General features: G+C 36.3%; 1 protein-coding gene and 1 pseudogene across 5 annotated transcripts; one reads left to right on the top strand and one right to left on the bottom strand.

Annotated features, from left to right (window-relative positions):
- On the bottom strand, positions 1–27,068 carry KLHL28 (kelch like family member 28). 5 transcript variants are annotated; one of them, XM_088829471.1, is made up of 6 exons: positions 26,921–26,992; positions 13,357–13,493; positions 11,381–12,279; positions 8,010–8,453; positions 5,758–5,966; positions 1–4,615 (listed from the first exon to the last, which is right to left on the bottom strand). In XM_088829471.1, the coding sequence occupies exons 2-6, from the start codon at positions 13,402–13,404 to the stop codon at positions 4,452–4,454; spliced, it is 1,764 nt and encodes a 587-aa protein (XP_088685597.1). In that variant the 5' UTR covers positions 13,405–13,493; positions 26,921–26,992; the 3' UTR covers positions 1–4,451. The 5 variants fall into 5 exon arrangements, with proteins under 5 accessions (XP_088685597.1, XP_055274275.1, XP_055274276.1 ...); XM_055418300.2 differs by lacking the exon at positions 13,357–13,493 and having other exon boundaries at positions 26,921–27,068; XM_055418301.2 differs by lacking the exons at positions 13,357–13,493; positions 26,921–26,992 and adding an exon at positions 21,421–21,443.
- Positions 17,993–18,595, top strand: LOC129550091 (small ribosomal subunit protein eS4, X isoform-like; annotated as a pseudogene).
- Positions 27,069–27,236: the final 168 nt, after the last annotated feature.

Raw genomic sequence — 27,236 nt, 5'->3', positions numbered from 1 at the left:
TTGTTTTTCATATTTATTTTAAATATTTCACATTAAATGAAATTTAACCATAGTCAATACAGAGCATAACCACAATAGTACACACAAAGAACTTTAAAAATAAAAAGACAAAAGAATACAACCTTCAACAAGTTAAATGCCACTTTACTATGTAAACAAAAACAAAACCCTGATGCTAAAAAGATACATATTCAGAGGTAAAATACATATACAAAAACACTTAAACACTAACATAATCCACAACTAGATCACATTCTTTGCAAGAGAGTACAAATATTAGTACTCTACGTCTACAAAATTTCATAATCCTGTTTAAAATCAAAACCATCTCTGGTTTATGATACAGCACAATTCATAAGGCAAAAATATAGGCATTATCATCCAGTTCTTTAATTTCACTTGTTTTTAAGGCAAACTTGGAACTTTTTGCTTAGTATTTTAAAATAAACGAGACTTACACATGATAATTTGACAAAATTAACAATAAATTATCTCTAATTAAATACGCATACGCTAAAAAGACATATGGATAACAATCTTCTCTCTGCAGAGATGTAAACTGGATTTTTAACTCCATATTCACACCAGTAGGAAAACTTGTAAACCTAGAGTATTCAAAACTTACTGTATTCCTCACTCTTTTCAAATGTACATCAACACTGAATCAACATACTGTAAGTGAAATCTATTATATATGCAGCCACAGAATAACTATCTAATAATTAAATCATGTCTAACTAAAGTGCTGTTTTACAAAGGAAAAAAAAGAAGGAGAACTGGATGTTAACTTGACATGTGACATCTTTGTAAATTCTAACGTTCAAACTACAGAGGTTATAGAGGTTATCACAAGTTTATTGAACTTGAAGCAGTATATTTATTGTAGAATCTGATTTTCCTGAAAATGAGCACTTAGGTGACGATACCAGAAATCCAACATCAAAACTGAAAACAAACAGCATTATATTTACATATTTTTTCCTTCAAAGTCAGCCAGAGCCTTGAAAGCATAATAAATATTTTTTAAATTTTCTATAATTCTGTATTTCTACTAGAAAATATATTATCCAATTTTAGGAAAGCTGGATTTATATAAATATTAGTTTTTTAAATAATTCTATTTTATGTCATGTCAATAAAACCTAATTGGACACTAGAAGATACAAATGTTTAAACATAAATTGGATCTCTGATCACTTCCCATGATGTTGGAAATAAGGAATTAGATTCACACTTTACCATAACAGTTATTTGGGTATTAAGTCTCCCTCACTATATTTTATTCTTTGAATGAAGACTATATTTGCTTTATATTCCTAGCTCCCATAGCATCTAGCACAGTATCTTGTATGTATAGTAGACCCTCCATATTCGTCAAGTTACCAAAATAATTTTTCAAAACCTAATGCCATTCTATTACTTGATAGAACATCCTATAATGTAATATTCATTCATGTTTAAAACAGTATTAGCAATAACATATGGAAATTACGTAACTAAACTATCCTTTTGAATACATTAATCACTTGAGTTCTATTACTATAGTCAACAAATATTAAATGGCTAAAAAATTCCTAACAGGTTAAGTCTTATAATTACAGAGGGCAAGTGTCTTCTAGCTGATTAGATTAATTTCTATTTCCCACTGTACTTTTTTCCAAAATAGTTCAGGCAATCTTAAATAGCTTTTTCCTTTCCTTGAGTGTACAGAATTATTTCTAAAATCTTCAGTCCTGGGAATTTATATTAAAACATTTTGATCCTTTTTAACATCAGAAATGTGGCTTTAAATTCACAATTTGTCAGTAAAGTATCATGACGAAACTTCTCACAAATGTGAACAAGAAAGCTCTATTGTAAGGTTATCAGTTATCAGGTCACAATACCTCTAGTTGTTATGCACAGTAAAGTAGGTTTTGCAAGCCTAACATAAATATTTCTAAATTTGAGGGTTTTTTTCTCTTCCTTTCCCAGGATTTCATAATTGGTTCTCTAGGATATGGCTCGTACTACTGCCCAAGATGTTTCACATTTAGTCTTCACTGACATGAAATTTAGATTGTTCCAAAACAATGATCAACTTATGCCTTTGGTCTAATTTACCAAATGATTATATATTTTATACAAACATGACAGTGGGAATGATATGTACAGAAAACACTGTGAAAATAAGATGTATAGTATAGATCTGTTTACAATTAAATTTCTAGTCTTTCAAATTCCCTTATCTTCTGGGGAGAGGGAATTAAAAACATGTAATAGGATGTATTTAACAACTGGTTAACATTTTTAGTATTATCAAGAAAAAATTCTTTTGACTGATATAAACAGAAAGAAAATTGAGCTGGAGATTTAAAATTACGGTATGTGATGGAATCTATTTTAAATTGCTTTAAACTGCTTTCTTTAAATAAAATCTAGGCCAGTCACAATAGTGCACCTTGTTTCTATTCAACAGATTTATTCAAATCAATTAAAAAGTTATTGCTATATATCATTAAGTTATTCAGACAAGCAACATAGAAAATATTCAGCCTGTCAATTTTATTAGTAGCTCTTGTTGAGTTCTTAATTAGAAAGAGACTAAAATTCACTTGCAAGGTTTTATAATCTGTGCAAATATTTATAAAGCATGAAACTACCTATATGATTAAAGATGAGTTCACATAGTTTTGTAGTATATATTTAAATCTACAACTGGCAGTTTATGGAAGAACAAGGAAAACGGAAAACTGCCTGGCTATAAGTAGTTTTCAAGAAATAACACATATGCTAAAAATGAACCTATGTTTTAGAATTATAAATGGCTTCTTAACAATAGTTCAGAACATTACGGCACTTAAGAATATAGTATGATTTTTTTTTTGAAGACAAATATATATTAGTTTTATAGAGACTATGAAAGAGACAGTGGGCAGTCTTAAAAAAGAAAAAAAAAGAAAGAAAAAAATAAGGAAAGGAAAACAAAATTACTACAGTACCAAAAACACAAGTACCAATACTCTAATGCAAAGTAACGTATTCAAGATTAACAGACATTTACTAAAACATGCAAAACAAAATGAATTAGCCAGTTCTTTTAAATAAGCTGTCACTTAGTTTATAGCAATTTTACTTTAAAAGATCATTTCTTTAGTCAAAGGAGAACTGAATTAGAACCATTACTCAAGTAAACATCAAGTTCCAGTTTTCCTCAATAACTTTAAAATATTCAGTTACCTAAGAAATGTATAAGGTAATGCTTAACTGCCTAGTGCTTTATATTTAATGCATATATTTCTGTTTTTAAGAAGGGCATATAACATCCAGCACAACAAAAAAAGACAAAGTATATCTTTCTTTAAATCACTATTCAGGAACCATTAAAAGCATAACATAGGCTGCTTGAATAATTTTTGGATGTAAATATTAGTATAATCACCAACATTTTTAATAAGCACAAATGAACCAAGCTAGTAAAAATGAAAAATACTATAAAAAAAATGTCATGCATATTTCATATTTAACATCCAAAAGAACACTGTCACAGCCTTGTAATAGATCCTACAGTTAGCACCATTTTTATATCTGAACACTTTGAAAAAAGCAAACAAAAGTCTTAAAAAACTAAAGTTATTGTAAGATTACATGAAAAAACTCAATGTGCACTAAGGGTGGCAACATTTGTCAAATATTTACATCAACACTGGGAAGCCTGCCATACTGCTATAAAAAAAAAAATTGAAAAGGATATGCTTAACTCCTTCTATCCATGCTTAGCATAGCATAGATGGGTAACTAAATTCATCCAGCATTAACCTGCCCATGTAAAAAAGGCATATACAGTAAGTACCTGATTGCTTATAACAGGACTCCAAATCATGATAGTAAATGCATTTATCTTGCACACTTATATCCACCAGCCCTAAAGCCATTTAGCAGGAAGAAAATCCAAGTGATTCACTATGGTATGTAATTTGCAACCCTTAAAAGTACCAGGGTCGGGGTGGGGGAGCAGCCCTTTGTTTAAAATGTGAAGCATCTGAGTTTATATCCAACAGACAGCACTGTCTAGTAACTAACTCAGTATACTCCAGCATCTAGGCATTTCTCATCATGTACACAACAAGGAGAAGAAAGCTAAATTTTTTTAAAAAGCAGCAAGGATTTTTCCACATGTACACTTATGAACATAAAACTATTCTATCTCAGTATTAGGGGGGAAAAAAAGTGCACAATTCAGTTGGCAAGATCTTTGTTTTTTGTATTTTTTTTTTTTTGGATTACTGATTCACTATGTAATCAAGAGCAATCAAAGCTACTTGTCAGTTCAAAGTACCCAACGAAACTTGGAGTCTTCATGCCATTTTAAGTTAAAAAGAAAGCAGTGTAGCTTTGGGGCTTCAGAAAACTGGGCATCCTCTCATGCGACACAAGGTTCATCACTACACTATTTCCAAAGTCCACACTAGTTAAAGTGCAGTTAGTCCAAAATTGCAGCGACAGTATATCATGCCAGCTGAATCCAGCCATGTATCTGAGATAGGGTCATATTTCTGCACGGTATTCAGATAAGAAGACCCCGAGTGACCACCAACTACATAAAGGTAGTTATCAATTACTGCAGCACCAACTCCTAGGAAAGGTAGGTAAAAAAAAATAGGAGGAAAAATATGTTAACCATGAAGCCGACTTCACACTACAAGTAAATTTGTATTTAAATGTTTTCTTAAAATATATTTCAACAATCTATTATTCATTTTACAAGCAACAGAGCAGTATGTGCTTACTGGAAAAAAAAATCCCTTAGTATAAAACAACTGAAGTATTCCTTCATCTCTCCTCCCCAATCCTACTCTCCCTCTCCACCACAGTTAAATATTAAGAATGTAGTATGTATCCTTCCACATGCTTTCTTCTCAATTTAAATTTACATTTTTAAAAAAATCATTTACTTGTTTTCAAATATATTGACATTTTAAATACATATTAAACTATATAATTTATGCTTTATAAATTCTACTTTATATACAGCTCTAAAAAAGAACAAGGCTACTCAATTATTTTATATTTTCATTGTTTTGGGGCTTTCTCACTCAATGGTACCACAAAAACTAATTACAGTTGATGACTAAAACAGTGCATCCCATTGTCTCTTTTCAATTTCCTTTCTATGTTTATTTTTCAGGAGTTTCTTTAATCATAAATGCAAGAGATACTCCTAAAGCATTTCCACCAGTAAAATATTCCTCTTAAAATCATGTGGTTTGAGTCTGGGTTCAAAGGTAATTTCTTCTTTTCCTCAAAGAAGTATTTGTTTATCTTTATGAAACCTGAAGTCCAATCCTTTCTAGATCAACTGTATCTCTTGAGGAAGAGAGAACATTTGAAAGTGAACAGGCAGACCACTGATGTACAGTAAAAAAAAAGAAAACAAACAGAACAATCCAAAGGTTGTGTGTGTGTGTGTGTGTGTGTGTAACACAACGACATTTGTTACATGGACAAAAAGAGCTTCTATCAGATACTTTCTGTTATCAGTATTTCTCAAAATGTATTCTACAAGTTTAAAAAAATAACAATATGTGCATTGGCATATTAAAATCACAGTAAAGAAATCTATATAGTTTTGTCTAATCAAGTTGTCAAGTTCATTATAAAAAAAGGTTTTTTCTGGACAAGTCATTTATTGTTATATCCCAAGAAACTACTATTTTAAGAATATCACTATAAAAACATATTATCCTATATGTTTAGATATTGGGACATTATTATTACCTGTTCTGGGTTCTTTCATTGGTCTGCACACAGTCCACTGATTTTGATGAGGATCGTATCTTTCAATGCTTGACAAATGTGAAACACCATTATGTCCACCCACCACGAAAATAAAGCCTAGCATGACACCCACACCAAAGTGAATCCTTTTATCTGCCATAGATGCAACCATCTCCCAGGAGTCTTTACTTGGATCATAACACTCCACACTGCAAACATTCACAAAAGAAAGAATTAACTCACATTTTCTTTGTGTCACTCTTCCTCCTAAAGCAACTAAAACCCACCAGAGTTTTAAAAATGCAAATGGACATACATAAAACAAGAGCAGTTTGTTCCAAATATTTATATTTTGCTCATAAAATCGCAGGATAAAAGCTTACCTTGTAGACTGGTGCAATAATAGCCATATTCTACTCCATTATATTGTATGAACAGTAAGGTGTGTGACGGGCAGAGCTTTTGAAGTCAGAAAATTTGGATTCAAGTACTAATAATGCATACCCAGAGCTGAATAAACCCTAGCCCTACTACTTTGGCTTTGTGTAATCCTAGAGAAGTCATTTCCTCTCATCTGCAAACACAGGGATAATACAACATCAAGGATTCATGTAAGAATTAAGTCCAACGAGTATGCACGTGAAAGGACTTTGAAAATCACATACTGAACACAGATGTTTCCTAAAGATACTAAGGATCTCCACACAACTAAGAAGAAGGAAAGATGGTGAGGAAGAAAGAGGATTTTTTCTTATAGGTGAATTCATGGTGACTTACTGCAGAATAAACTACAGATTTCCAAATACAAACTGGCTAATTATAATAACCTGAGTCATTCAGGAGAATTCATTCAGGATTCAGATCCAATCATTCAGGATTTAGATCAAGTGTGTATTCCACAGAATTCTTGGCATTTCCAAACTGGATTAGGAAATTCAAATCAAATCAGAATTTCCAAAAAAGTTTCCCTGGAAAATCCCAGAAGGCCTCTAAGCCTATGCTTTGCCCTGAAGGGGTACAAAGGCAAGTGGGCTGAGCCTGTTCTGGTTCTAGCCTAACTTCTCAAGAAAGCCTGAAGCATTTGAGAGTCAGTCTGGAGTTCAGAATAGGGACTAGGCTGTAGGCTAGACTAAAACACTAAACTATAACTATTTCTGAAAGTACACCAGGATAAAAAGAGTAAGAGCAAAATCATCAAACAAGAAGAGTCTAGTGATAAACTTGTAACAAGAACTTAAACTTCAACAGCATTATCTTAAAATTAAAGTACTTATTAAACATTTATCTTACAAATTTCTGCTAGCAGTTTTTCAAAGAACACAAATGCATGTCTGGGCTCCAAATACTTTTCCTTCAACTAAAGAAGCAACAAAAAGGAGGAAAAATTTAGTCTGCACAGAAATAAAAATTTATAGATGAAATACTACTGTGTAACTACTTTCTCAGTCTGTTAACAAACCACCACACACTCTTTCATTAAAATGCTTACAATAAGTAAAATATGTACCACTATTACAGATAAGTACTATTAGATTCCTGGTCAATTTTTAAGCAGAATTAAAAATTTTGTGGGAAAAAAAATACTATTAGAAATGGTATTTTTAGAACTTCAACTTTCAACAAAGGTTCAGAATTATGATTAATTTTCCATATAAGCAGTCACTTTATACTTTTTTCTCATATCTATTTCTCCTTTATTAAAATAATACTACAAAACACAGAAATTTCACATTTAAACTCTAGCACAGCTCAGATACATAATGACACATGTATGATTATAGAATAAGAATCCAGAAAGGCATATTTAAATAAAGTTTAAAGTTTATGATGCATTATAATACCTTAAAAGTATACAGAAATGACATTTTTCTTTATTCTATTAAGCAGTGCAATAACAGATCATTCACACACACACACACTTATACATACATACACTATCCCAAATCTAAAGTGATCTAACTTCACCATATTTTCAGACTCATGAATTTTAAAATCCAGTCCATTTATACTGAATGAATGAACGTAAAATTTAATAAGTGGGAACTGATTTTTAGGTGTGTATTAAATCTTCATGTAGATCAATTACAGACATACTCGCACGTGGAGCAGACTAAGTTTCCCAAATACCTATTAACAATATTTTAAAATTAGAGAAGTTCATTTATATGTACAAATCATTTAAAATCCAGAAATCACTGTTAATGATACTTTCAAAAATGCACAAGCATATGCAACTTGATTAAGTTAAATACCTGTTCATGTGGGCAGGACCATACCCTCCAATGGCATATATCATTCCATCCAACACCGCTGCAGCAAAACAACTTCTTGTTGTAGTCATGGGTGCCACAGGTTGCCATTTTCTTACTTTGGGGATATACTTCTCTACAGATTGCAAGTAAGACTGTCCATCATAACCACCTAACGCATAAAGTTCTCCTGCAAGTACCACTACTCCAAGGGTACTTCGACTCTCATTCATTCTCTCGAGAGAAGTCCAGGTATTTGTATCAGGATTCCAGCACTCTACTGAATTTTCATGTTTTCTGATAGTGATGCCAGGACGCACGTTAGTTTCAATACCACCTATAACATACACTTTTTGGTCTAAAACGCATATTCCAAATTCATAGCGAGGAATGTTTAGGGGTGCCAAACCAATCCAAGAGTCATTCTGAGGAAAGTACATCTCCACACTAAAGAACAAGCAGACAAACATTAAAATTTAAAACATCAAAATGGCCCATAAACAATATCTGACAAAACAGAAGATACACATGTGCTCTGATACAGCTATTGCATTCTTGTGTTATCTATTCTATGGAATGCCTAGACAGATAGTTTTGCAAAAGGACACAGAGAAATATTTATAGCAGCACAATACAATCATCTATCAAAAGGAGAATGGATAAATGTGATGTGTCCACCCTATGACTAAGCAATTCCATTCCTAGATACGCATGCAAAAGAAATGCACATATATATATATATATATGTACAGTGATGTTCACAGTAGCATTATTTTTAATCATCAAAAACCAAAAATAATCCAAATTTTTCATCAATTATGAAATGGATAAGTAAACTGTGCATATCTTGTAAGAAAATACTATATAGCAATGAAAATGAACAAACTACAACTACATGCAACAGCAAAGAATCTCACACATATAATGTTCAGGGAAACAAGCCAAATTGATTCTGTAATACAGTTTCATTTCCATCAAATTCAAAAACATTTCTAATCTTTAGATTAGAAATGAGGATAGCAGTTACCTTCAGAGAGGAGGGACCTTAAGGGTGGCTTCTGAGTATTGGTTATATTCTTTTCATGAAATGGTTTGTAATGTTTACTTGGTGATAACTCGTTGAGCTGTATACTTGGGATTTGTGAACTTTTTTATATATGTGGAATATTTCAACTAATTTTTATAGTTATCATATTCATTGTAGAAAGAAAATATTATATATGTCCATCTACTATAATATCATGTACCAATGAAACTAAATGAACTATTTCCTCATGCAATGTCAATTTTATAAACTTTCTGTTCAATGAGAAAACACATCCTTGAAGAATATATATGGTATTATTGCATTTATATATAAAAATTGACAAAACCTAACTATATATATTGGAGAAGGCAATGGCAAGCCACTCCAGTACTCTTGCCTAGAAAATCCCATGGATGGAGGAGCCTGGTAGGCTGCAGTCCGTGGGGTCGCTAAGGGTCGGACACGACTGAGCGACTTCACTTTCACTTTTCACTTTCACACATTGGAGAAGGAAATGGCGACCCACTCCAGTGTTCTTGCCTGGAGAATCCCAGGGACAGGGGAGCCTGGTGGGCTTCCGTCTATGGGGTCGCACAGAGTCGGACACGACTGAAGTGACTTAGCAGCAGCAGCAACTATATATATTCTGAGAAGGCAATGGCAAGCCACTCCAGTACTCTTGCCTAGAAAATCGCATGGACAGAGGAGCCTGGTGGGCTGCAGTCCTTGGGGTCGCTACTAGTCGGATACGACTGAGTAACTCCACTTTCACTTTTCACTTTCACACATTGGAGAAGGAAATGGCAACCCACTCCAGTGTTCTTGCCTGGAGAATCCCAGGGACGGTGGAGCCTGGTCGGCTGCCGTCTATGGGGTCGCACAGAGTCGGACACGACTGAAGCGACTTAGCAGCAGCAGCAACTATATATTGGGGCACACATTGGGCAAAATTACAACAAAATGCTAAGGAATAATCCATTAAAAATTCATAATCGTGGTTACTTCTTGGGGAGAGAAGGAGATGGTATCAAGGAGGGGCACAAGGGAACTATAAAGGGATTGTTAGCCCAAACCCTTCAACAATACCAGTTTTAAACCACAATTAAAATGTACACTGAGACTTTTTAAAAGATAAAGAACCCACCAATTGACTTTGATTAAAAAAACAACAGTCTCCTCTGATTGGAGGAAACTCATTCTACTAAATGTCTGGAAATATTTTAGAATGTTAAATATTAAAGAAATATATTAAACATAAATGTTTTCATAAAGCAATCTCAGTTAAGAGAAAAGCAAAGGTAACATCCAGCTATATTTTCAATGTACAAAAGTTATCTGTGTAACACAACACTGTTAATCAACTATATCTAATATAAAATAAAAAACAAACAGACTAAAGTTAGCAGTATAATGCTCTAAATCGTGATTACTATGGGTCTAATTCAACCCACCAGCTACTTTTGTAAATACAGTTTTATTGGAAGCCAGTCATTTTATTTGTTTAAGTATTGTCTATGGCCACTCTTGTACTACAATGAGACTTAGGTAGTTACAACAGACTATATGCCCACAAAGTTTGAAATATTTACTATTTGGCTGGCTCTTCACAGCAAAAGTCTGACAACTCCTATTTAAGTTATTAGAAAAGAAAGCACCTTTTTACTACTGTTGTTAAAAAATATTTACATGAAGAAGAAAATAAACTGCATGGAAATTCCAAGACTTGTATTAGTACCCTATTTCTTATTTCCTTAGTGATTATTCTGATAAATTATACTCATTCAGACACATTCTTGTCCCAGAATGTACTCATCACAGATTCTTAGCTCTCTTCTTTAGCATCGTCTGATAGAGCTAGCAATGATAAATCCCCTCTGACCTAGTCTGACTCAAAGATGTAAATGATTTCACAGAGGAAGAAAAAAGGGCATAAAATGGTAGAAAAGCTCATGAGTAAGTAGGATGGATAAAATCTGTGCACTGGGAGGGAAGAGAGGTTAATTGAGAGTGTTATAGAGAATGGACAACAATCTGATTGAAACACACAGGTGAGTGTTTTAAGAAGAGAATAAAAAAGCAGCAAAGAAAGGAAGCAGGAAAATCAAACTAAAAAAAAAATATCAACAAATTTTAAGGGTATAAAATCTATTAGTGTGTGTTGTGCTAAGTCGCTTCAGCTGTGTCCGACTCTTTGCAACGCTATGGACCATAGCCCGCCAGGCTCCTCTGTCCATGGGATTTTCTAGGCAAGAATACTGGAGTGGGTTGCCATTTCCTCCTCCAGGGGATCTTCCCGACCCAGGGATCAAACCCACGTCACATCCATCCTTTAAAAGCTTCTATTTACCTATCTAAACAGGCAAACAGTCCAGATTTTCCTCCAACTGCACAAAGTACTTTGGGAGCACAGCGAGGTCGTGTCATCAAGACTGTCTGATGAGACAGTCTGTGTTCAGGCATAAAGTGGTACTTCAGAGCTTCATTCAAAAGATGCTTACAAGTGCGATCATCACGGATAAGATGATTTGCTTCATATAATCTAGTGAGAAACTTAACACTGAGCAATGGTAATCGCACACTGTTAAGTAGCTGGGCTAAGTACTTCTGGCGTTCTTGGACATCATACTTGATCCAAGACTCAAGTGCATAAAAAACAGTCTCTTCGGTAGCTACATTCAAACAGTCATTGGAAACGATTTCATCCAAATCAGCATGCGTGAGCTCAAAAAACTCTTCAGTCTGGCAAACAGCTTCAAAATTCTGGCATATGTATTTAGTGGCTGCCAAATAAAGGTCATGGCAACCATACGTCTCTGCAAAACGGGAAATTCCAATACAATTACCAGGATCAAGTTGGCTTTCAAGAAATGCACAACATTCTTTCAGGACAAGTTTTATCTGCAGTAGGTTTGCTGCTGGAAGGAGAGATTCAACTGTGTCTTGAGAAATAAAAACGGTCCCTGTATAGGCATATTCCACAATGGCCTGGAGAGCAGTTTCATCAATGCACTGAAACTCAACTTCACTGTTCTCTTTTTCAGAGAGGTTTCCAGTGAACATAGCTTTGAAATATGGGCTGATGCTGGCAAGTACCACTTTGTGAGCATGAATTTTAACATCACCTACTCGAAGAATGATGTCACAGAGTTCGTGATGCTGACGAAGAAGATTCAAGCCTTGTAGAAGTTGTTCAGAATGTAAGTGGGTTAAGTTAGCAAGCATGTAGGTCGGGGATGTGTGGTCCATCTACAGAAAAACAAAAGGCAAGAATAGCTATTTCAAAATAACCTTACAAATTATTCCTTTTTCAAGTAGCACAAAATAAATAAGATTTGTTGTTTATTTGCCTGTTTGTTGGTTTTTAAATACCTTATACTACATACTAGACAGAGGCTTTTAGAGTTATTGTTAGAAAGGATGTTAACAATCATTCAACTCCGTTATTATAGATATTAGGAAACAGAGGCTCCAAAATCATGTCAAAAATCATAAAAGTCTCTTGACATGAACTTTTGAATCAGAACTCTGCCAACTCTTCTGTTTCCCTTCATTAGATTTCAAGTCTGAACTATCCCTGAAACAACACAATTGTGAAGGAACAAAAAAAAAAAAAAAACTGCTTAAAGGAAAAGTAATTTTGAAACAATACTTGTAGTTATTTGGCTATTTTTCTCAATAATGATATCAATGTCTGCCAATCTAATCAACAGATACTTTAACTGAAATGCAATTTCATGTTAACTCACATACTTTACCCCAAATTACCCAGATTCAATAATTATTTTGAAAAAGCACGCTGAATTTATAAAGATATCACTACTGTCAACTGATGTGATGACAACAAAAAATTAATGTGAACACAGTCTGGTATTCTATAAGGGCAATAAGGCTAACTTACTGATCTAGACCATACCTACTCAACTCCTGATAAGTCTGGATCATATCCACTCTATCTACCTAACACCCTGTGCTTCTGGAAGATGAAAAAGAATAAAAATAGAAGAGAAGAGAAAAGATGAGACAGGAAAGATGAAGAAAAAGTGAGAGGCAAGCAATAAGAATTGGTGTGGTGTATGTTAAATAACTGCTCTGGCAAAGACATCCCCAACCTAATCCCTGGAAGCTTTGAATGGTACTTTACATGGCAAAAAAAAAAAGACTGTGCAGACATGATTGAGGCTTTTGAGATGGTGAGATTATCCTGGATTATCCAAGTACAATCGCATGTACTTTATAAGAAGGCAGAAGGAGATGTGACACAGACAGAAGAAAAAAAGGTAATCTGACCACAGAGGCAGAGATTGGAGGGAGGCAGTCACAAACCAATGAACACTGGCAGCCACCACAAGCTGGAAGAGGTGAGGCACGCATTCTCCCCTGGAACCTCCAGAGGGCGCAGAGCCCTGCCAACACCTTATTTCAGTCCAGCGTTACTAATTTCAGACTTCTGGCCTCTGCGACTGTAAGAGAATAAAGTTCTGTTATTTTAAGCAACTGAGTTTGTGGTAATTTGTTATAGCAGCCATGAGAAATTAATACACCAATACTTCAGAATGGCTCATAGCAGCTGCTTAGAATAGATGAAAGGAACATAAGGCATCTACATAACACAAACTGTTTCTTTCCTATCTCATTCACTCTTCAAACACAAGTTTCGGGGATAATAATAATAATTTTTTAAAAAGCAGAAGATTAGTTCCTATTTTAGAATTATTATCAAATAACTTAGAAAGTTCTGAACATTAGTAAATAATATGAATGTTGGTAGGCTGGGGAGAATCTAACACTTGATTCCTGGGGCATTTTTAAGTGAAAATACTCAAATATTAAAACTTTGACCTTCACTGAGACTGTCATCATTTCACATTTGTTTCATCTGAATTTTATATATGTTAAAAATGTTTGTTAATATGACATTATAATTGATATCACCAACATCCACTTCTGAGCTCTCCAAATAATCCTATACACATCTAACAGAATAATTCTCAATCAGGGTACATACAGATAAGTCTCAAGAAACTTGTTGGTTTTCCAGCAGGGACTTTATTCCAGAACAGAATATTTTAAGAAAACAGCAACCAGAAGGCATATGTTTAGATCTGGATCTGTTCTTTTTACTTACTATAGTACTGACCTCTTAAACTTATTTAACTTCTTTTTTAAGCCTTCATTTAATAGAAAAAAACGGGTTAATTATCTAGACTAAAAAGAAAAAAACGAACAACAGGAAAGGTGAGTAGACATAGAAAATAAGCAATAGGATTAAGAAAGTGGTCCTGGCTACTTCATACCATTAACTTTACCTTACCTTCAATCTCCTTATCAAAGTGAGATCATAATATTAATAATGCATGAATGCATGCTAAGTCACTTCAATTGTGTCCGACTCTTTGAGACCCTACGGACTGTAGCCCACCAGGCTCCTCTGTCCATGGGATTCTCAAGAATACTGAGTGGGTTGCCATGCCCTTCTCCAGGAGATTTTCCTGACCCAGAGATTGAACCCACATCTCTTAAGTCTCTTGGCAAAGGCACGCAGGTTTCTTTACCACTAGCACGACCTGGGAAGCCCAATGTTAATAATATCTGAACTACGGACAGGGAGGCCTGGTGTGCTGTGATTCATGGGGTCGCAAAGAGTCAGACACGACTAAGCGGCTGAGCTGAACTGACTGAACTGAGCAACCTGGGAAGCCCAGTGTTAATAATACCTGAACTATATGTACCTCACAAGGTTTTTGAGGACCAAATTAGATAATGCACATGAAAACACAACAGACTGTGAGAATTATGAGTACAGGATACGATGGTGAGGCAACAGAAATGTAACAGCATCAGTGAAGAACAGGGCCCTTGGAAATACAAGATAATGAGTTTTAGTCCTAACTGGGTCATATACTATTACACGGAATTGGTACATTTCTTAATCCAAGTATTAATTCTTTCATCCATAAAACAAGAATACATCCATATTTCTCAGAAGGTTACATGAAAATGGTTTTATAAAGTTAAAGTTCCACAAAACCTGAAGTGCTATGAATACAGCACTTGTCTCATTCTCTTCTCATGATCCTCACTTTCACTAGTTCCATTCTTTCCATAATGACCTTTTACTCCAATAAAGTTCATATAATTACAACAGCTCTATATAAGTATTTTCTTACCATTTGCCAGATTTTGTCTATAAACTTTCTCCTCTCCCATCTTCTATCCAATTCCAATTTTCAATAGGTCAAAATTAATTTCATCTGAAAGTCTATCAACATTTAGGTACTCAATTCCTTTACATGCAATTAATTGAAAATGGTGTTTTGTGAAACATATCCCTCTCTACTCTCATTTGTCTGATTTAACAAGGAGATGTTATTCAGAATGAAAAGTGAGAACAAACAGGAAACTGAATGATACAGAAAATAAGAGAAGAGTATGAAAAAGGACACCTGTTTAATACAATGAAACAAAAAAGGGAAATAAAAGGCATATTGATTGGAAAGAAAGAAACAAAACTGTCTTTGTTGGCAGATGACGGGATTGTCTAGGTAGAAAATCCAAAACAAAACAAAAACCCCCCAAACACTGGAACTAGTATGCAATTATAGCAAGTTTGCAAGATACAAGGTTAATATACAAAAGTCAATTACTTTTCTATAAAGCAGCAATGAACAAGCAAACTTTGAAATTAAAACATATTATCATTTACATTAACATCTAAAAACTGAAATACTTACATATAAACCTAACAAAATATGTAGAAGATCCATATGAGAAAAAATATAAAATTCTAACAAAAGAAATCAGAGAACTAAATAAATGGAGAGATATTCCATGTTCATGGATAAGACTCTCAACAGTATCAAGATGTCAATTCTTTCTGACTTGCACTACTGATTCAATATAATCCCAATCAAAATTCCAGCAAATTACTTTGTGGATGTTGCAAACTGATTCTAAAGTTTTCACAGAGAGACAAAACACCCAGAATAGCCAACTCAATATTGAAAGAGAAGAATAAAGTCAAATGACTGATACTACCCAATTTCCAGCGTTATTATAAAGCTGTAGTAACAAGACAGTATGGCACCAGTGAACACGCAGACAAATAAACAAGTGGAACAGAACAGTCTAGAAACAAACCCACATAAATACAGTTAACTGATCTTTAACAAAGCAAGAAAGGCAATACAGTGGAGGTCTTTTCAGCAAATGGTGGTGGAATGGATATCCACAAATAAAAAAATGAAACTGCACACAGACCTTACTTATATCCTTCAGAAAAATTACCTCAAAATGGATCACAGACCTAAATGTAAAATGCAAAACTATAAAACACTTAGAAGATAACACAAGAGTAAATTCTAGACGACCTTGGGTATGGCAATGATTATTTTTAGATATGACACCAAGGCACAATCCATAGAAGAAAGAATGGTAAGTTGGATATCCCTATTAAAAACAAAACACACACACATACATTCACTTACACACAAAAAACTCACGAAAACGTCTACCTTGGGAAAAATATTGTCAAGAGAATGAGAAGACAAGCCACACACTGGGAGAAAATATCTGTAGAAAACCACAACTGTTAAAGAACTATTATTCAATTAAACAAAGAACTTTTAAAATTAAACAATAAGAAAATTAACAACTTGATTAAGAAATGGATTAAAGACCTTAACAGACACCTCACCAGAAAATATACAGATGGTAAGTAAGCAGATGAAATGATGTCATGGGTCATCAGGAAATTGCATATTAAGACAACGAAATACTATCTCACACCTATTAGAATGGTTAAAACCCAGAACACTGAGAACACCCAATGTGAGGGGCAATATGGGGCAAAAGGAACTTTCATTCATGGCTAGGGGGAATCCAAAATTGTACAGAAACTCTGGAAGACACTTTGATAGCTTCTTATAAAACTAACCTGTATAGTTTTATATTAAAAAGCAGAGACATTACTTTGCCAACCAAGGTCCGTCTAGTCAAGGCAATGGTTTTTCCCGTGGTCATGTATGGATGTGAGAGTTGGACTGTGAAGAAAGCTGATCGCCGAAGAATCGATGCTTTTGAACTGTGGTGTTGGAGAAGACTCTTGAGAGTCCCTTATACTGCAAGGAGATCCAACCAGTCCATTCTAAAGGAGATCAATCCTGGGTGTTCATTGGAGGGACTGATGCTAAAGCTGAAACTCCAATACTTTGGCCACCTCATGCGACGAGTTGACTCACTGGAAAAGACTCTGATGCTGGGAAAGGTTGGGGGCGGGAGGAGAAGGGGACGACGGAGAATGAGATGGCTGGATGGCATCACCGACTCTGTGGACATGAGTTTGAGTGTACTCCAGGAGTTGGTGATGGACAGGGAGGCCTGACGTGCTGTAATTCATGGGGTCGCGGAGAGTCGGACACGACTGAGCGACTGAACTGAACTGAACTGATAGTTTTATAAGTGACTTCCCTGGTGGCTCAGATGGTAGAGCGTCTGCCTACAATGCGGGAGACCTGGGTTCAATCCCTGGGTTGGGAAGACCTTCTGGAGAAGGAAATGGCAACCCACTCCGGTATTCTTGCCTGGAAAATCCCATGGGTGGAGGAGCCTGGTAGGCTGCAGTCCGTGGGGTTGCTATGGGTCGGACACGACTGAGCGACTTCACTTTCACTTTTCACTTGCATGCATTGGAGAAGGCAATGGCACCCCACTCCAATACTCTTGCCTGGAGAATCCCATGGACGGAGGAGCCTGGTAGTCCATGGGGTCGCGAAGAGTCAGACATGACTGAGCGACTTCACTTTCACTTTTCACTTTCATGCTTTGGAGAAGGAAATGGCAACCCACTCCAGTGTTCTTGCCTGGAGAATCCCAGGGACGGGGGAGCCTGCTGGACTGCCATCTATGGGGTCGCGCAGAGTCGGACACGACTGAAGCGACTTAGCAGCAGCAGCAACAGAAGATGAAGAAAAAAAGATTTGCAGCAGCATTTCATTTAGATGGATGGCAAAGTCGCACCAGTATAACCTACCCTGCTGATTTTATGGATGTCATCATCATTATTAGACTGGAGACAATTTTCGTTTGATCTATGACACGAAGGGTCGCTTGGCTCTTCATCGTATTACACCTGAGGAGGCCAAGTGTAAGTTGTGCAAAGTGAGAAAGATCTTTGTGGGGACAAAAGGAATCCTTCATCTGGTGACTCATGATGCTTGCACCACCCTTTACTCTGATCCCCTCATCAAAGTGAAGGACACCATTCAAATTGCCTTGGAGACGGACAAGATTACTGGTTTCATCAAATCTGACACTAGTAACCTGTGCTTGGTGACTGGAGGTGCTAACCTGAAAAGAATCAGTGTGATTACCAACGGGAAGAGACATCCTGGTTCTTTAGATGTAGTTCTTGTGAAAGATGCCAAAGGCAACAACTTTGCCACTTGGCTCAAACATTTTTATTATTAGCAAAGGCAACAAACCATGGATCTCTCTTCCCCATGGAAAGGGTATTTGCTTTACCATTGCTGAGGAGAGAGACAAAAGACTGGCAAACAGAGGATAGATAAAATGATCTCCATGTGACATGATTGGAAAAGTCTTTGTACTTAATTAAAGGCTAGTCCATTCTAAAGGAGATCAATCCTGGGTGTTCATTGGAAGGACTGATGCTAAAGCTGAAACTCCAATACTTTGGCCACCTCATGCAATGAGTTGACTCACTGGAAAAAGACAATGATGCTGGGAGGGATTGGGGGCAGGAGGAGAAGGGGACAACAGAGAATGGGATGGCTGGATGGCATCACCGACTCGATGGACATGAGTTTGAGTGACTCCGGGAGTTGGTGATGGACAGGGAGGCCTGGTGTGCTGTGATTCATGGGGTCACAAAGAGTCGGACACGACTGAGCGACTGAACTGAACTGAAAGGCTTTCCTTGTGACTCAGCTAGTAAAGAATCTGCCTGCAATGCAGGAGACCTGGGTTCGATCCCTGGGTTTGGAAGATTCCCTGGAGAAGGGAAAGTCTACCCACTTCAGTATTCTGGTCTGGAGAATTCCACGGACTGTATAGTCCATGGGGTCACAAAATTATAAAGAAAATACCACAAAAAAAACACACCAAAAAAACAACTATATGGAGTTATTAATAACAATGCTTTCCTGACAATATCCTTTTGGAGAGGCTATGAGAAACAGGCACATTCATCCATCCCCGTGGGAATGCTGAATGGTAGAGACATCTGGAAAATTTAGCCAATTTATATTTGCATTTACTCATTAATCCAACAATTCTACTTCTAAGAAATTATCAAAAAATACACTGGCAAAAAATATATAAAGACAAATGCATAAGGCTTATAATTACAGGTCTATTTGTAAAAGCAAAAGAATAATACCTTATGCTTTTTACTTTTGTATTTGAGAGACTAAGAGGCAACAAACCAAGAATTTTACGCTCTAATGCCCACAAACAAAAGGGTGGTTGAAAGAAACCCATGGCACATCCACACAATGGAATACTATGCAGCTGTGAATGGGAATGAGGAATCTCTATATATACTACTCTGCAGGGTTTTCCTGATCCAAGCATGGAAGAGAAATATGTGTACAGTATGCCACTATTTATTTAAGAAAGGTTTTTTTTTTTTACATATACCCACTTATTTTTTAAGGAAATATAATGTGGTATATTTTTTAAAAGGTTACCTAACAGAGGAGGGAAAGAAGAGTGGAGGGCATAGAGATAAAACTACACATCTTTGAACATGTCCCATTTGTATAGATTTGACTGTAGAAATAAGGTAATATTTTACATAATTATAAAGCAAAATTAAACCTTAAAAACAAAAATTTGAAAATAAAAGGAAACAAAGGAACCCAATGTTCAGTTAGCAGCCTAACCATACCATACCAAACAACTTTAAAACAGTAATTTGATGGGCCATCCTAGAGAGTTATGCCTTAAAAAATCTTATACCACTTCACATAGTTGGTGAAGATGCTATTTGTATTCTGAAATGGTTACTGTGCACTGCCATGGTACATAATTATCTGACATTTCTAACTCTATCATCCCTGGTCATCATTCATGATCTGGGATTTTTAGTAAAGGAGAAAAGAGAGAAACACAAAAGGCTGAGATAGTAAACATAAACCCTGTAGTCTGATTTATTTTTTAATATTTTATTTATTTGGGGGCTCTGAGTCTTAGCTGTGGCATACCGGATCTTTATTGCGTCATGTGGGATCTAGTTCCCTTACCAGGGATTGAACCCAAGCTGCCTGCATTGGGAGCATGGAGTCTTAGCCACTGGATCACCAGGGAAGTCCCTGTAGTCTGATTTTGAAGTAAAAATGACAGAATAAATATATACAGAAACAATGTTATACACACTAACTATATAAATTATGCATATAACAAAATACATACAAGATACAAATGTATAAAATGTATAATTAAGAAAAAAATAAAATTATATTTTTGAGCTCTGTCAACTGAAAAGGGCTAGAAATTATGACCAATCCAGTAGCAAAGAGCACTCTGAGCACCAAGATGGGGTCCCTAAATATTGTTTCCCTCTAAGGAAATAGAATTCCTTGGACAAACGGCTGATTCTAGACCTAGGACAGAAAAAGTCAAGATAAATGTGGAATCATTATATAGATAGCAATAAAGCTATCAATGATGACTAAGGTCATAAGAAATTTTAGAGCCAAACTGAACAGACCTTCACTAGTCACAGATGGGACGAACTGATCATCTACTGTAGTAACTGCAGTTGATTAAAACACAGCTGCTGCCGCTGCCGCTGCCGCTAAGTCACTTCAGTCGTGTCCAACTCTGTGCGATCCCATAGACGGCAGCCGACCAGGCTCCGCCGTCCCTGGGATTCTCCAGGCAAGAACACCGGAGTGGGTTGCCACTTCCTTCTCCAATGTGTGAAAGTGAATAGTGAAAGTGAAGTCGCTCAGTCATGTCTGACTCTTAGCGACCCCATGGACTGCAGCCTACCAGGCTCCTCCATCTACGGGATTTTCTAGGCAAGAGTACTGGAGTGGCTTGCCATTGCAGACATGCTTAAATCCATGAGTTCATAATGATAATGAAATTATGATAATTTCAAAAAATTGATCACCACTAGAAGATGCTAATGAATCAACTCATTATTTGAAACCAAGCAAATAAAGGGAAAGAATCAATCATTTATCATACCTTTCCTACATCTCAAATCCTAAAAGATGATGGTGTGAAAGTACTGCACTCAATATGCCAGCATATTTGGAAAACTCAGCAGTGGCCACAGGACTAGAAAAGGTCAGTTTTCATTCCAATCCCAAAGAAAGGCAATGTCAAAGAATGTTCAAACTACCACACAATTGCACTCACCTCACATGCTAGCAAAGTAATGCTCAAAATTCTCCAAGATAGGCTTCAACAGTGCATGAACTGAGAACTTCCAGACGCTCAAGCTGGATTTAGAAAAGGCAGAAGAACCAGAGGTCAAATTGCCAACATCTGGTGGATCATAGAAAAAGCAAGGGAATTCCCAAAGAACATCTACCTCTGCTTCATTGACTACTCTAAAGCCTTTGACTGTGTGGATCACAACAAACTGGAAAATTCTTAAAGAGATGGGAATACCAGATCACCTTACCTGCCTCATGAGAAATCTGTATGCAGATCAAGAAGCAACAGTTAGAACCAGACATGGAACAATGGACTGGTCCCAAATTGGGAAAGGATTATGTTAAGGCTGTAGACTGTCACCCTGCTTATTTAACTTATATGCAGAGCACATCATGTGAAATGCCGGGGTGGATGAAGCACAAGCTGCAATCAAGATTGCCGGGAGAAATATTAATAACCTCAGATATGCAGATGACACCACCCTTATGGCAGAAAGTGAAGAGGAAGAGCCTCTTGATGAAAGTGAAAGAGAGTGAAAAAGCTGGCTTAAAACTCAACATTCAAAAAACTAAGATCATGGCATCCAGTCCCAGTACTTTGTGGCAAATAGAAGGAGACACAATGGAAACAGTGACAGACTTTATTTTGGGAGGCTGCAAAATCACTGCAGATGGTGACTGCAGCCATGAAATTAAAAGACGCTTGCTCCTTGGAAGAAAAGCTATGACCAACCTAGACAGCATATTAAAAAGTAGACACATTACTTTGCTAACAAAGGTCCATCTGGGTCAAAGCTACGGTTTTTCCAGTAGTCAAGTATGGATGCAAGAATTGGACCATGAAGAAAGCTGAGTGCTGAAGAATTGATGCTTTGGAACTATGGTGTTGCAGAAGACTCCTGAGAGTCTCTTGGACTGCAAGGAGATCATACCAGTCCATCCTAAAGGAAATCAGTCCTGAATATTCATTGGAAGGACTGATGCTGAAGCTGAAACTCCAATACTCTGGCCACCTGATGCGAAGAACTGACTCATTTGAAAAGACCCTGATGCTGGGAAAGACTGAAGGCAGGAGAAGAGGACAGAGGATGAGATGGTTGGACGGCATCACCAACTTGATGCACATGTGTTTGAAGAAGCTCCAGGAGTTGGTGATGGACAGGGAAGCCTGGCATGCTGCAGTCCAGGGAGCTGCTAAGAGTCGGGCATGACTAAGCAACTGAACTTCCTATACTAACTGTACAAGTGGGTTATACTTCCTATACTAACTGTACAAACAGATGAGGGTAAGTTTTTCTTTATAAAAGTACCCCAGTTTTTAGAGAAGGAATGACAGAATATCACCATTTCTCAATCTGAACGAAGTTACAGAGGCAGGCATTGGTTATGAAGGGCTGCTAACATCACAAAAACAGAGACCACCAGACAACAGGACCTTCTGATGGTAGATCATAATACCACCTATTACCCACCACACACACCAAAATCAAACGAAGTCAACAGACTGGATCCAAGTATTAATTTATAAGAAATAAAGAGAAAAGCATTTTAAACCATAACAGAAAGATGCAATCAGCAAATGTTAGATAAAATTAGACTCAAACTTTCCATAGTCTACAGCCACTTCACAATTTTAGATTCTGAAACCAAGCTAATAAAGGTCAAGTTCTGAGTTATTATACTTAATTGACACCTAAGCTACAAAACAGTGGTGCTGAAATCAGTTGGGAGGCAATTATCTGCTACAATAAGAGCAAATAAATGGTGAGGAGAAATAAGAATTGTTTAAATTTCTTTTCCACATTTCAGTTCTCACAGAATTCAACTAATTATGGCGTATAATTTTTTAATTTATTTATTTTTTAATTGAAGGATAACTGCTTTACAGAATTTTGTTGTTTTCTGTCAAACCTCAAGAGGCATATAATTTTAACGCTGAACCTATGGAACAAGGTGGCATATTTTCCTTTTATCCAAAATTGACTTTCATTATATCTGGAAAAACAAAAGTAAAATTAGAAGCCTGTTACACAAATCACTCACTGTACATAGATTCCAAAATAATACAGAAGAAAGCAAGTCCCGAAAGCCATTACCACATCCAGTAAAAGCTCCAAGTTACAGAATTAACCCATCTACTGAAAAACTGGTTAGAAAAAACGTGAAATTCTGTTAATTTATAAAGATTAGTGCTTAAAATGCAACAGGTTTTTTTATTGTTTAAAGTACAGTTTTTGACTTGAACAGTGGATTTGCTACATAAATCTAAGTAAACGAAATATAACACTGATACACAGTAATAAAACCTGTCTAATTCTACATGGATAAAAATAAGCTCATAATTTCTTAACCTTATTAAAGTTTTGACTCAAGCAAGAAACCAAAAAGCCTCAGAACAGAAACTCAAAGAGGAAAATTAAAATACATACAATCAAATAATACACAGTAATAGATATGATTAATGATGGAAAAGCCCAATTTTATCCTAGTTTCAACATCCTCCTCCCTCAAAACTTTTCCAAAGCTCTAAGCAAATAACTAAAATGACTAATTTCAGTAATTACTTTCTAATGGAAACACCCACAAAATGTGCCATAGTACAAATGTAGATGATGTAACCTCAGAAAACTGTTGTGAGGATTAAATGAGTTAATATTAAGTACTCAGCAGAGTGTATGGCACTTAGCAAACACTCAATAATAGTATAATTATAATTACTTGCTAATGTTAAGAGCACTTTTCATTTGCATAGCATTTCTTCACAATAACATTTTAAACTATACAAAATTCTTAACAGTTTACAGAATGCACTTACTTCCAATATCCCTCGATGTCTGTAAATGTGAGTAAGAACAAGGAAAAAACTATAGTGGTTAATCCAACAAATTAATATTTTATTCTGACTGTGGAAATAAGGGATGTTTTTAGGGCAACTGTGTTTATCTTAACTTCAGTTCAAAAAATTAAGGTATGTATCACACATTCTTATAACCCATTAATTTAACTAAACTTTCTTGAAATTATCTTGAAATTATTATTTTTTAAAATCTGAATTTGCTATTTGCAAAGTATTCTTAATTACTCCATTTCAACTTTCAGAGGTGTACTATTAATACACCCAATAGTGTATTCCACTACTCTGAAATTTAAGAAAGTTTTACCATATCTCTATATACAGATAAATACAAAACACAAGTCAATACACAACGTCTAGAATTCCCTTGATCCCTAGAATTAAAGAATAAGATTTTTTTTTAATTTGTTTCATGATAGAAATAAACAGAATACACATTAAATGGATGAGATTTATTTTCCACAAAAAAATCCTCAAAGATGGGCTTCCCTGGTGCCTCAGCTGGTAAAGAATCCACTTACAAAGAGGAAGACCTGGGATGGATACTTGGATAGGCAAGATCCCCTGGAGAAAAGCAAGTCTACCCACACTCCACTATTCTGACCTGGACAATTCCATGGACTGTATAGTCAGTCCATGGGGTCTCAAAGAGTTGAATCGGACTGGGAGACTTTCACTTTCAACCCTAAAAGATAATTAGTAAGATATGGGATGCTGATAAGATCCCATTTCCTAAATATCCATCATAGAAAATAATGCATCTTCCAAGTGTTCATCAAGGAAATTAAAGGCAAAAGATATAAAACAGATTGCAATCTATAACATAGTGATCTACAGGGCCCTAAGAAAAGGGGTTAAAATGAAAAGTCATCTTGCTTTGTTTCAAGGAAAAGGATATAAGTAGTTGATTTAAGCACTCAAACCCCTTGAAAAGTATTCTTTATAGAGAGAACAGGTAATTCTTAAACTTCTACCATAATTTTAATGATACTATGTAATTCAGGCCTTTCCAAGTTCATTTTCTTTGTTTCATGATTACCACACAACTTCCCAAGTTCTTCGATACTGGAAAGAATGCACTGGATTTTCAATCTGAAAATTCTGATCACTGGAAAGAACAGAAATGTTTGGAACAGAAATCTTCTATTCCAACATAAACTGGCATTCTAATGTTACATTCTGATGTGTATATCATTCTTTTAGTTTAGTCTGAATTGAGTTCCTGATGTCTTAGCATACATGAGTAAAAGTATGAATTTGAACTTCTTTCACTGGAAATGAGACACTGACATTCTTTCTTATTGACAACTGTTAAAATTATATCTTGGTTTTCATTCTTCTGCCCTTATCCTACCCACAAAATTAAAAAAAAAAAAGTGTTTGGTCTACTGAAATACAGTCAAATCAAATTAAGGGAGATTCATTTAAACACTAAAATGATTAATTAAAATCAAGTAACATCCTAGAATTTAAACCAAAACAGAAGGATGCATGTTTACACAGGCTTCGTTTACATTTATTCTACTTCCAAAAGAAAAGGAAAAAAGAAACCTATAATAATCAAATTGTACTTTAAGACAACATCCAGAAATGATTTTTGAACTTGCCTTACTTATCCAGCAAATTTTTTTATAAAATTGGTTTGGCATACTAAGACTTAAAAAAGGATTCAGGAGACATTCTGTGCGGTACAGAACTGGGTAGGAACACTCGCATTTTAAGTGCATAAACTGGAGACTTATGATAACAGAATTTTCTCACTGGGTCATTCAAAAACAATTGTATTATTCCTTCCCTAAAATATTCTCTTCCACACTTGAAAGAACTCTGCCTCACGCTAGGCACTTCAGCTCTTCAATTGTTTCCGCCTACGTTTAATTACAAGGAAGAAAGACTGCTCACCAAATTCACAGTTCGCCTAAAACAAAGAAATCTCTATCATCGGCTCTAAATCTATAGGGCGGAATTCCCTTAGGACAGTGAGGCAAAGAACTTACACCGCAACTGAAACTGTCTTTGCAATCTCGGTTTCCAAGAGACTGAAAGGCTGCAGAGCTGCGCGAAGATCCTGCAGGGAGGCTGGGGTGGCAGAGGGAGCTAGCGGGGGAAAGGGGTGAGTCCCACAGAGGAACTGCATTAGACTTTGAGAACCTATAAGGGACAGAAGGTTAGCTACAAGGAAAAATAGATTTATCTGCAGATCAAGTACGTTTTCAAAGGAAACTTTAAGTGATGAGGATAAGGGAAAACGACAGAAAACCATCAACCCTTCACAACCCGAGGGTAAGAGAAGTAGGAAAACGGGACTGAGGCGGGGGCAGGTAGGAGAGGACGGGGAGAGTAAGGTCCCAAAACACCGGGCTTTGGAAACAAGTACGCGAGCTCTGAGCTTGGCCTTAGTCCGGATCTCTCGTACCGGTGTGCGGACGGCAGGAGGAAAGGATCGCCCTTACTCGGGGCTGTAGACAACAACGCGTTTACTGCGATAACGAGCCCCGCACAGGAAGATGTCGCCTCTGTCCCTGCTTGCTCCCGTTCATTTCTTTACATCTTACTCTAACACCAGCGGCACTCCAGCAGAACTCTGCCAAAGCCTGCGCTGCAGAAGGACAGCAAAGGAAAATACCTGAGTCCCAGGAATCACGCCCGCAGCGACAGGAGGAGGAGGAGCCGTGGACAACTCGGAACCGGGCAAGATCCTTACTTGTCTATAGTCAAACCCTAATTGTTACGGGTGGGGCGGGGAACTTCCGCCCTGAGCGAGGAGAGCGTCACTTCCGCTTAATGTTTTCTCTGTTCCTTCTCCATTCCAGACACGTTCCTTACGTTCGCAACGTTCTCACTTCCTTTTCCCGAGCCCTTCCGCCCAGCCCGAATTTCTGACGTGGACTACATGACCCTGCATGCATCACGGCAGGTTGATTTCCGGGTCAAGAGGTCCG

The sequence above is a fragment of the Moschus berezovskii genome, chromosome 21, assembly GCF_049115385.1.
Source record: "Moschus berezovskii isolate FMDL1 chromosome 21, NW_MosBer_1.0, whole genome shotgun sequence".
NCBI classification, from domain to species: domain Eukaryota; kingdom Metazoa; phylum Chordata; class Mammalia; order Artiodactyla; family Moschidae; genus Moschus; species Moschus berezovskii.
This window is presented reverse-complemented; position numbering and strand designations above follow the sequence as displayed.